The 12,344-nt window shown below is 35.4% G+C and overlaps 1 protein-coding gene and 1 pseudogene across 1 annotated transcript; both read right to left on the reverse strand.

Moving 5' to 3' along the window:
• Positions 1–4,016: 4,016 nt before the first annotated feature.
• LOC107730825 (SH3 domain-binding protein 5-like) lies at positions 4,017–5,070 on the reverse strand. The gene has a single exon (XM_016541763.1). The coding sequence runs from the start codon at positions 4,879–4,881 to the stop codon at positions 4,306–4,308; it is 576 nt and encodes a 191-aa protein (XP_016397249.1). The 5' UTR covers positions 4,882–5,070; the 3' UTR covers positions 4,017–4,305.
• Positions 5,071–6,179: 1,109 nt separating this feature from the next.
• Positions 6,180–9,958, reverse strand: LOC107730821 (alpha-1,3-mannosyl-glycoprotein 2-beta-N-acetylglucosaminyltransferase-like; annotated as a pseudogene).
• Between the last annotated feature and the right edge of the window lie 2,386 nt (positions 9,959–12,344).

The raw sequence follows: 12,344 nt of genomic DNA on the forward strand, positions 1-12,344 counted from the left end.
GAGTTTCTCCACCAAGTTTTGCTTGGGGATCAAATACTTATTTCACTCACTGAAACGCAAATCAATTTATAACCTTTGAAGAGTGTTTTTTTTCTGGATCTTTTGCTTGATATTCTCTATCCGTTAAAATAAACCTACCATAAAAATTATAGACCCTTCATTTCTTTGTAAGTGGGCAAACTTACAAAATCAGTAGGGGATCAAATAATTATTTTCCCCACTGTATATACAGTATATAGGTTCAAAATTTCATTATTTATATTTTTTGTCTTGCTAAATTTAAGAATGTCTGATATGTCAAATCTTCATCAGATAATGACAGATCTTCCTGAAAAAATTTATATTTGATAAATATAGAATTTCATTAGGTCCCCCTTATTTTCCTTTTTACATTTTTTTTTTAAATGATTAAAAAAAAATATTGCAAGGAATTTGTAAACCTATGAGCCAAACTATATATGACACCACTAACAGACTTTTTAAACAGTTGTTATGATTTATATTAAATAATTCTTTTTTATTTCCTGATAAAAACTTTAAAATATGCTGTTTTATGGTATTTTATATGATTAACTCCACTTGTGCTTAAGTCATTCACTCTTCTTCTATTTTAATCTGAATTTTTCTGGCGTGAACCACATTGAAATTCTCTGCTATATTTTTATATTCAATTCTTTTGACATTTAAATATTCCCTTTTATTTTATTCTATAAAACGATAAGTAACACTTTGCATTGTTACACAAATATAAATTCTGCTTGTTGATTATCCTAATTGTGACGTTAACTTATATTTTAGATATTAACCCGAAAAATGCACCTCTACAAGACGGATACAGTGTCATGCAAGTGATATTAGCTCGGCTAATGGTTTGTTGAGAGTTTACGGTCCCGTTTGGGGAACATTTTCAGCACCATGGACAAGGACTTTCAGCGGACCCCACATAAAGATGCATCACTGATGCTTTATTCTTATAATAACGCTATCTGCTGTTTAATATAACATACAATATGACGTTTTCTACTCTAAAAATAAATGTCGTCGTGGAGATGCTTCCCTGAAGTTTCCATATTAACATGGCTGCGTCTGTCGTCAGCGTACTGGAGTTAGTCTACATAAACGCGGTGTTTGTGAAGTTTTATGTCCCGTGCAGAGCATATTACAACAAACAGGCTTTCGTTAAACAAACGACATCTGTTAATCATGCAGCATAAAACAGCTGCGAGCTACTACATCAAATAAAACACATGCAGAACACAAGCGAAACTCAAAAAAAGCAAAGACAAAACGTAAAAGCGATTTACTTACAGCAAAGGCCCGGTGCAGCTCCAGCAGGAACGACCCGAAGAAACTAACACAATATCCGTTCACGGAGAGTTTAAATATAACATCCACTCAATATAAGCGCGATGTCGCTTTGATTGTGCAAATCTGTGCATCACATTTGCGGACTGCTTTATGGCTTTTAGAGAAGGCTCCGTATTGCTTTGCTTTAGATCATCGCAGGTGTAAATCACAGGCTACATAGAGAAACATTATCTACATAGCGCTCATCCTTCCTCCTTCCTTCCTTCTTTTTTCCACTCCCTCCTCAATCTCACTTACTTGTGACGTCACGGGGGAACGCAGCCTACGTCATTTTATCCTTGCATCACGAGTCATCTTCTGTGCTAAGTGTACAAGATCATTATTTATTTTTCCTCTTTATATATTCTATTTTGTATTTTTCCCTCGTATTTTTTTTATTTTGCTTTTTTTTTTATTATTGTGTTAATGTTATTGTGTTGTATATATGTAATTAAATAAATAATATATAATCAAAGTTTAATAATAAAAATCTTAAGTGTCGATTTTATCCACACCTGTTTGCTATAAAGCACAATTTTTTTCCTGTAGAGAACAATTTTATTCTTAGTCACATTTGCCCTCTATTTGAATATACAATAAAATAGTATTTATTTATATAACACCTTTAAAATACATTGTTTACATAGTGCTTTGCAGAGTAAATATGCATGTGCAAACACATATGCACATAGTTAGATATATACATTTTATATTAGTTTTCCCTTCCTCCAGGATTGTTTTCTCTTCCTCTAAGCTATTCATTATGGGCATTGTTGTCTATTTATACTTTGCTCTTTAATAATTGAGAAGAGATTAATCCTTTCGAAGAATCTATTTTCAAGCCAATGCTCACTGCAAAAAAAAAACTTAATTAAGCAAATGTCTTGACTGAACTTGAAATGTCAAGTAGCCTTGAAAATGTCAAATTTGCCATCACTATAACAAATAATTAACTTTAATAATCCAAAAAGGAAAAAGGCTACAATCAGATTGGACACAGACCAGGGCAAGGAAGAACATTTTGCAACCGTACCATGTGAAATATTTTTGTCTCATTCTTTTTCAGAATCTAAACAGCTCAGGAGTCAGGAAGGTAGCAGATGCTGTGCAAAATCTGACGGGATGGTACAAGATGCCAGGGAAAGAGTGCAGGGATGACTTCAGAGAGAATAAATTACAGTCAAAGTGTCTTATTTCAGTCATCTGCTGGAACTTAACTTTCATATCAGAGGAGAGAGTGCTCTGCCCTTGCAGATCTAAGCCTGTTTTGATGGTGGCAGTTTATTAATATCAGGAGCGACATTTGCTGATGCTGACAGATACATTCTGAATCTAATTTACAACACCTAGATAACACAGAGGTACAGGTCAGTGCCTTTGCCCTGGTCATTTGATTTTTTTCTGTTTTTAATAAATAAATAATTTACATAAATGTGATCTTATGTGCTTATTTTAGTGCTTAAAGATTGAAAAATATTGTTAAACATGTTACCCTGGCCTATACTGTATGTTTAGAGAGACACCAAATAATGAAATCAAACAAATGAAATGTTATTTTTGCTATGTTAATATATATATATATATATATATATGGTTTTTTAGAAACCCTGCACTGAAAATAAACCCTTCATCAACACTTCATCTCTCCAAATGCACAAAATCTGTATTTCGGTCGCAATTAATGTTTCTTCTGATGAAAAGGCCAGAGTGCACTAATGCAAACGAGATGAATATAAAGCAAGCCTCATGCATGCCATTTGTCACTTGGGCACAAAGCACTTTTTGTGAACCACTATTTCAAAGTCAGCATGGGAGTAACATTAAAATGAAAATAATTTTACCTAATTTTAAAGGCATTTTACATTCAAAGCAAGATTTGAAAAGCAGAGAGCAAAACGGCCTTATTTTATCATGTCAGCTATAGAGATTATAATAATAAGAGTGTGTTTATAAAGACAGTTTTATACATTTGCATAGAAAAACATTAGGTGCTTGTCAGGATGAAGAAATATATTGTATTATTTATGATTAAGTTAATCAAATTGCAGGGTTGCTACCATTACAAATATTGTCAGTCTTTTACCACTTGATTTGAGATACCAAACCTTCACTCTCTCTCAAAAAAAATTATTAAAAAAAATAAAATAAAAAAATAATTACGAAAAAATATATATATTAAGAATTTTCTTTTGGTCTTTCTCCTTTTCAAGTACTGATAAAAAGCTTAACAATAAATAAAAATTAAGACTTGCTCTGTCAGTCAAGAATCATGTAAAGCACACTAGAGGATTTTCAAATCTTAAACTATTTTAAAACCATGGGAGACCACAGACATGAAGACAGTTCTACCGATTTTTAGCCTTATTATCCTCTGAACGCACACACTAGACGATTCCACACACTCGATGATTGTAGGAACGATTTCACAGTGACACGTGATCTCACGGACACTCGCGAGATCAAACATGACTAGAGAAGAAAAACAAATAGAGGACAATCAACGTTGTCAGCTGGCTCTCTTGGCGCGCGTTCTGTTTCACTGTGAAAAACATAGTATAAAAAAAGAATATGAGTGATGTTCTCTGCTTTCATGGCATGTTTGTGGCTGCCAAGTTTCAGCTATAGAAGCACACAACATCCGGTAGGTGACGCTTGCTCGCTCTCATTGGCTATCGCGGGTATCACGTCAGAGGCAGCCAGATCAAGAGTCGTAAATATCAAACATGTTGAGATTTGAGTTCGGGGACACTCCGTCTCGATCGGGAGCAGATAAATAATCATAATGACACCACACAATAGAGGATTTTTTTGACAAAAAATCGTTTGCGACAAGCCGCGAATCGGGCCACACCCCCCGATCGTTCGGGGATGCAAATCGGGCTTAAAATCGGCCTTAAAATAGTCTAGTGTGCAGCCAGCCTAAGGAAAACTTAGAAAAAGCATTATTCATGGACGCACTCATAAACTGACACTTCTTATGTGTTGTTTGAGGAACTCTGAAATGTCTGCGTTTATTTGCCTCACTAGTTTTTTATCATTCTCCATCCCGTCTCTCTCCCCTTCTTCCCCCGAGAGACTGATGTCACTGCTGAGGCGGCCCAGGTGTTCAACTGAGTCACACTTTTCAAGATCAGAGATGATGGTCTGGAGGCTGACGAAGGAAAGAGAGTCTGAACCAGATCGTGTCACCTCTGCTCTTCCCATGTCCACCCACCTGGAGTTCTGATGCGTCTCCACCCACTCTCTGGTATTAGCCACGCCCTCTTTTCCAGCCACCCAATCATTTGATCTCGGGTAGCCTCCGCAGGCTCCGCCTTCGGTACCTGTGCTGTTGCTTGTTTCTGCTCCTACAGGCGGGCTCCGCCCACCGCACGTTTTGATTGGTTCATCCTTTGTTTGGTCCTGCTCCCTCTGGGCATGAATCTCCTCACTGATTTGCTCCAGGTGGCGCAGAGTGCTGGAGTAATTTAACTTGGCTTTGGAAATACGCTCCTCTAATTGTAAAATTTTCGACTTGTGCTCCTGAAAAAACATGTTTTGAACATGCTCAGCTAACACATTTTAACTGTAATTCAAAATAAATTTGTCATCATTTACTCACCTTCATGTTGAGCTGCAGTAGAAGGCAATATTTTCAGTGAATAATTGAAATTTGTTAAACAAAAGTTAGTCTGTTCATCTAAAAAAGGTTTTTTTAGGGATACAGAAGATTTGGAATATAGCGCAAAAATTATATGGATTACTTCTATGGCACTTTTCTGCTATCATCTGTCACCTCCTCCGGCTGATTTCCTCCTCTCTCCTCCACTGAAGGTGCTCCTGAACCCGCAGGGCATTCACGCAAAACCGCTGGATCCATTTACAGGCCTCTCCGTGAATCCGAGATCAAATGTTGACGATCAACAAGGCGAAAACTGTCAGATCGGACGCGAAACAGAGACGTAACGTCACTTGTCTATATTTTAAATGTCTTTGCCTTCATTACTTATTGTGGTAGTTTGTTAGCTTGCTCGCTAACGTTACTTCAAATGACTATCAGCAAATAAATAAACCGGTTTGATGAGTTTAAAAGTGCCATGAAAGGTAAACTGAAGAAAAATATGAAGATTACATAACAAATAATCGCCAAAAGTCCATTTATATGCCTCAACTTTACCCCATGGCTAACATCGCACTCCATCCGCCATTCAACAACACGAAATGTGATATACATGAGTGAGGTAAATAGAAAACGCGAAACGAAACCCTTTAGGACTAATGAGCTACTGTAGTTAAGGTTGTGTAACATTCGTGTAACGTAATAGCGTGGGAGCGTTTTGGTGACGCATGTAATGACTCGTTTGTGTGGCTAATAATAATAATTTTTATTTGGTCAATTTCATACACAAAAGAAAAATTAGTATTTCTAAACTATGTTTTAGGGTATTTATGGTTGAATTTCTTTATTGACTCTCTTAATTCTATTGCTAACAAAATAACTAGATACAATTTTATTTGTTAAATTGAAATGTGAAACTGATCTGCTGTTTTATTTATTTGTATTTCTCTTTTTCACAAACCCTCTGTATTAGCATGTTTTCATTATTTTAATGTCTTTTTATATGTAAATTCTTTATGTTGTGTGTTTAGGACTGAATTGAAATATTGTTGCTGTTATGAACACTCTTGTTTTTGATAGTGTATTATTTTTATTAGCATTTTTATTTATATAAGCAATAAATGAGTCATCAAATTTAACAAAAAAAAAATCTAAATATCCCAGTATATAAGTAAAACATAAAACATAATCAAGTGTCAAATTATTTTTCATATTCCAATCACTATGCCATGAACCATTCACAATTTATTAAAGACAGTACACAGAGGTGAATCAAAAAAATATACATTTATAGGCACTTAGAGCAGTATTCACAGTATTAAAAATAAGTGTTTTTAATCATATGTACCCTCTTTTTTAGTTCCTGAACAAATATACTTTGCGTGAAAAATGTGCATAGCTGGTCAGCATAAGATTTAGGTTTAATCTGTCAGTTTAATGATGCGACTGATGTGACAAAGTTCTCACATAAATCCTAGTTGACTTTATACAGACAAATAATGAAACCTGAGGCAAAAAGTCTGAGTGATCAATTAATGTTATTATCTTTGGTATCATATTATCTCTATTCTGAAACCCCTACTAGAGGTTTTTCCATCATTAAGCAGCGCAATGGAATTTTAAGACAATGTGAAGGGAATGATCATGTGCTTCGCACCGAAATTCCTGTGATGTAGGCGCAGCCCACTTCAACTCCAGCTCGGATCGTACTGGCTCCAACCTACAGGTGGAGCTAAATAGACCCTCTTTCCACGTAAAAGGAAACTAACTACACCTCTATACCCCGCTCGTGGCACTCCTGACTTCAGGTCATCCATCACACCAAGATTGCGAGCCAATGTTTTAAAACTGCCAGGACTAGAATACTGCACCCGAAATGGGCCAGACCCAGACAGTTTCCCACTTTGCAAGTCCTCCACGGTGACAACCGGAGCACCGTAAACCGCCTTCTCAAAGCTCTCATCATATTTCTTCTTTTCTAAATAAGAAAGGTCCATTTTTGTAAAAGGCACAAATTCGGTATTGAGCTTAATAAAGCGGAGGTACTTGTCGTAAAACTGCCCCGAACTCACACCCTTCCAACCGAATGTTAAAGTTCTGGAAATTTCTGGTCTGATGCAGGCCCTGTCTCTGTGCTGATCGGGGTGGCGCATCCAGTCGTCCCAAAACGAGGCCGGCCATTTTGGCTCAAGCTCTGCCCAGAGGTCCTTTGTGAACATCCAGCCCAAGCCTGGGAAAAAATCTGTCCTGTACAACAAGCTCGCTTTTCCAGGGTCCACAAATCCTTCCCTGCCATTGTCATTCCAGGCAGACACGCACCACAGAGTCGGGTCTGATTTTAAAACTGGATGAAGTGCTCTGAAGTACTCAAAAACATCAGGGGCCACCTGGTGAAATTGATAAAACATACCATCAACAAAATAAAATAATTCACCATTCACCCTAATTTATCAATAATTCAAATATATATATATATATATATAAACACACACTCGCATATAAAATGTGAATATATACTCTTTTCTTCTTATTTTTCATTATTCTATTTTAAATAAATTATTTTTGAGAATCTTTTTTACTTTTTATTGTTAATTGTATTTCTTAATCATCTGTTATGTATGCACAATATACACATAAAACTATTGTCTTTGAATATAGCACATGTTGATGATCATAGGAACCTTTTTTTTTCTTTGTTTTTTTTTTAAGAAAAAAATAATAATAAAAATGGTTCCTATGACCAAGGCAAAAGTGTGGAAAAGAAAACAGAAAATAGTTTTACTCCTTGTGTACCATAATTAAATTTTGGATTAACTTATTTTTTAAAAAAATTTTTACGAGAATCTTTTTTTTTTTTACTTTTTATAATTTTATTTCTTAACCATCTGTTATTATCAACTTGAAGGGTTACTCCACCCCAAAATGAATTTTTTTTTCATTAATCACTTACCCCCATGTCGTTCCAAACCCGTAAAAGCTTCGTTCGTCTTCGGAACACAATTTAAGATATTTTGGATGAAAACCGGGAGGCTTGTGACTGTCCCATTGACTGCATAATAGATTACACTGTCCTCTGCATCACCGTAGCGCCATTTTGGAGAATATCCGCTGAACGCAGGCATCATATGCTCTTCTGTGTCAGCCGCGACACAAGGATGCGTTTTCTACGTGTATTTACGCTTTGATTTGAACGAAAACAGCGCATCCACGCAGCGCGGCTGACATAGAAGAGCATACGCTGCTTGCGTTCAGCGGATATTCTCCAAAATGGCACTACGGTGAGACAGAGGAGACGAATTGTTGAATAAAGTCGTTATTTTTGTTTTCTTCGCATACAAAAAGTATTCTCGTCGCTTCATAATGTGTGTGCATATATATATATATAGCACACGTGTAAATAAGTTTAAATTAATTGTTTTTATTTTCATGTTAATTGGATGCCATGAGGTCATGAGATAATGTGCTAATGATACACACACACACATATATATATATTTATATATATATATATATACAGCACACACACACACACATAAAACTATTGTTTTTGAATATAGTGCATGATGATGATCATAGGAACCATTTTATGATACTTTGTATGGAAAAGAAAATAGAAAACGTTTTTCCTTGTGTATCATATTTTCATTTTTGTATTAACTGTTCTTTTAATGATAGAGTTTATACAATGTGCATTAAGGTTGCAGTAAAAGTTACCTCCAAATCATCCTCCACAACAACAACCGAGGAGTATGAAAAGGTGTTGAAAACCTAGTTGAGTGCCCAACGGTAATGCCGTGAGATTTTGTAGTAACCCTGGAACTTCTTATGCTGTGGAGGTACTGAGATATTAGAAAGATCAGGCTGTTTGATATGGGTCAGCTGACTGCCATATGAGGCGATCACGTCAGATGTTTCTGAGTGTCTGCAGTCCTGGCTCACTATGATTGGATAGAGTTCAGCTGACGGTCGGTGCTCAATGAGTTTGTCAAGGCAGCGTTTCACAGTCACACGATTACAGGCAATGACTAAAATAGGGATGACCACCGGAGCTGAATGTTCAGCTTGTGATTTTGGCTTAGCAGCTGTCACACCGCCTTTGTTCTCCCAAACCGACCAATGGCTCTGGATTTGCACTAGGATCTTCTTCTGCGATTCAAGTTCAGCTTCAAATGCATTAGCTACATGCATCACCTCATTCATAATATTTCCAAACTGACCACCTCCGGCTCTGTCCCCCGTGTTACCAGGTTCGTCTGGGCTGTCAAGAGCCCCTTGAGTGGACGGGTGTCTCATGAGGACAAAAATAAGAATAACGTTCCAGGCTACAAATATGAAAGCACCACAAATGATAAGAGGACTTCTCTTGCGTAGCATGGCCTGATGTGTGATAGGACAGAGGATTCAGGAAGGAAGAAATGGACATGAAGTGGGCATGTAGAACAGGAAGGTTTGAAGAAAGGATGAGCAAAAGAGTCTTGTGGATATTTGAATTGTTTTTTTTTCATATGCTTTGCATGATATTTTTCAGTCAGCATTCACAATAGTAAAAGCAATATGTAACATTACACCGATGGAAGGTGAAAATAGGACACATTCCAGGTTTCAGGATTCTGATATAGACATTTCTGTTCAAAGTGGCACGGTGACTTTCAGCAGAGCCTGTAAAATATGCAAGATTAATAGATATTAAGCACAGAAAAAGCTTGCATATATGTAGGGTTGCCAACAGTCCTGAATTCAAATTAAATTCATATGTTTTAAAATCAAACAGCTGAGAAGGCGTCAATATTTATCGCATTAGAGTGGAAAACAAATCTACTTCGTTTGCATTTGAGTGGTGCATAATTTCAGTGGATTTGTTCTAATGTCTAATGCAAAACACTTGAAGTTGAAATGCATTTAATTGTGAAGCATGTCTATCTTTTTTATACATGATTACAGTGTAGCATAGTTTTTATTTACAACATGGTACGTTGTCATTTGCCACTGATTATTTACTGAAACTGTTTTGTTTTGAACAATTGAACAAATTGAAATGTTTTTTTTTTTTGAATAATTGAGATACTATTACAGTTGTGATTAATTTCCATTTTCATATTAAAGTTTTTGCAAATTTGTTGTTTATTCCTGTCATTTTATTAGTGTTTTTTTTTTTATATGTCTATATCGTTTTAATTCATTTTTATTTTATTATTTTAGCATCAAGTTAAACTAAAAGAATGTGAGAATTGTTGTTTATTCCTGTCATTTTATTAGTGTTTTTTTTTTATATGTCTATATCGTTTTAATTCATTTTTATTTTATTTTTTTAGCATCAAGTTAAACTAAAAGAATGTGAGAATTGTTGCCTTGACAAATGGCTAAAATAAAATACTTTTTAAAATATTTTATTTCAGTTAACATTTATTTTATTTCAAGTAACAATTTTTTTAAAGGGTTTTAGTATTATTAGCTATAATAACCTTGGTACAGAAGAAAGTGTCCCTTATTTTCCTAAAAGAAAACTGACAGTAATATTCTTCTAATTAAGTTGGTAGCCCTACAAAACAAGATCTCCCTGAGATTCATTTCAGTTTTTATTTAAAAAATAAAAATATTGTGTATGATAATAATCCATACATTATTGTACTTGGTATATTTCAGGCAGTAACGGTGGTGTCCTGCAGTGTAATCCTATTTTATACACTTTGTATAATTGCTATACACTATGTTTTATGATCTCATAGTAATTGAGAGACTACATCAAATATTTGTATTTAAACATTTTAAATACAGAACTTAATTAACTGTACTTTTATTTAATTGAATTGCAAAAAATGTTAGTTTTTAAAATGCAATAGCTAACATGTTATTTAAAATTATGAAAAAGACATTTCGATTTGTTACAGCATCTAAAATTATGTAAATTAAATGCATTTGTCAACTACGCTATGAGAAAGTATCGTCATGGCTCGAAGATTTTCTTGATTAGAGTTTAAAGACGTTCCCCTAACATAAAATTATTGTGCTGAATATGTGACTGTCTGTGAGTGACAGAGAAACGATACTGAGATGACATTATCGAGTAATAATTTGTAATTATTATTGACACAATGCCCCGCCAATTCGACCACTGTGTAGTGTGTACACCTTGAAATGATACCGAGTTCATTTTCAAAATGCAATAGCATGTTAGTTTTATTCGTCAGAAATACTGCACTGTACGAACAAATATGGACAAGCATTATGAAGCAGATTCTTCCGTCGATCAATAATCTCACCTGTAGCTCTTCCAGCTCTCCCTCAGCCACAACTATTAAACAGTAAGAGACTAAACCGGACGGTTCATCACATATAAGAGCTGAGTTTAAACAACACCAGGATGCGTAAAAAATGCCAACATATCTGACTTACATGAGTCAACGCGCTCTCATACTCTGACATGTTTCCCTTCTTCTTTAGTCAGCCAATATATTCATACTTCCGTCGCATTAATGATTATGTCCCATTTCAACTAATCTAAGTCATTTATATGAATCTAATGTGGAACAGACTTTAAACAATCATTAATTTAAAGCACAGTAAACTTCCTGCCTTCGCGTATAGTATACCCTTCAAGCTTCGCTCAAGAATGCAAGAGTGCTTGACTTCCGGGTGGCGTCATTTTTTTAGGAAGTTCCGCCCCCTCCCGTCACTTAAAAGGAGCTGCGCTTACCCTAATAACGTGTACATACAACGCATTTCATTTGTGTTCATGGCAGGTGAAAGGTTAGAGGTAGGGTTTCGACCTCTGGATATACGGGACTATAAGGCCTCGTGGTGATTATGCTGATCCCGCGAAATGTATTAGTAGGGTCTCTGGTGAGGATCCTGTTACAGAGGTGGAAAACAGGTGGCCACCTCAATTAGAAAAGCCATGTGCCAGATATAAATTGGAACGTATGAATTTCATTAAATCATAAAATGATCCCACAGTCATTGTATGTCTGGATATCAACTGTAATTTAGAGTTTTCTAAGCCTGGAAATTCAACTCCCCTGTTAAGATGCATTAAAATATTAGGATTCAAGATTTTTGAGGATTATAGGATTAATTCCTTACATGCAAATAGAAATCCAATACAGACAGACAGACAGACAGAGAGAGAGACAGACAGACAGACAGATAGATAGATAGGTAGATAGATAGATAGATAGATAGATAGATAGATAGATAGATAGGTAGGTAGATAGATAGATAGATAGATAGATAGATAGATAGATAGGTAGATAGAGAAGTGATCAAAAAGTATATAATAGAATAGAGCCAGATTGGGCTCTACTTATATTAGTTGATCCAGATTCAAATCTCAAGGTTCTTTTTTTTTAGGATTGTAGAATGAATTCCTGACAAAAAAAAAAAACACATTCGTGATTCCATT

Source organism: Sinocyclocheilus rhinocerous, unplaced genomic scaffold, assembly GCF_001515625.1.
Source record: "Sinocyclocheilus rhinocerous isolate Xijiao unplaced genomic scaffold, SAMN03320098_v1.1 scaffold938, whole genome shotgun sequence".
In the NCBI taxonomy this organism is placed as follows: Eukaryota; Metazoa; Chordata; class Actinopteri; order Cypriniformes; family Cyprinidae; genus Sinocyclocheilus; species Sinocyclocheilus rhinocerous.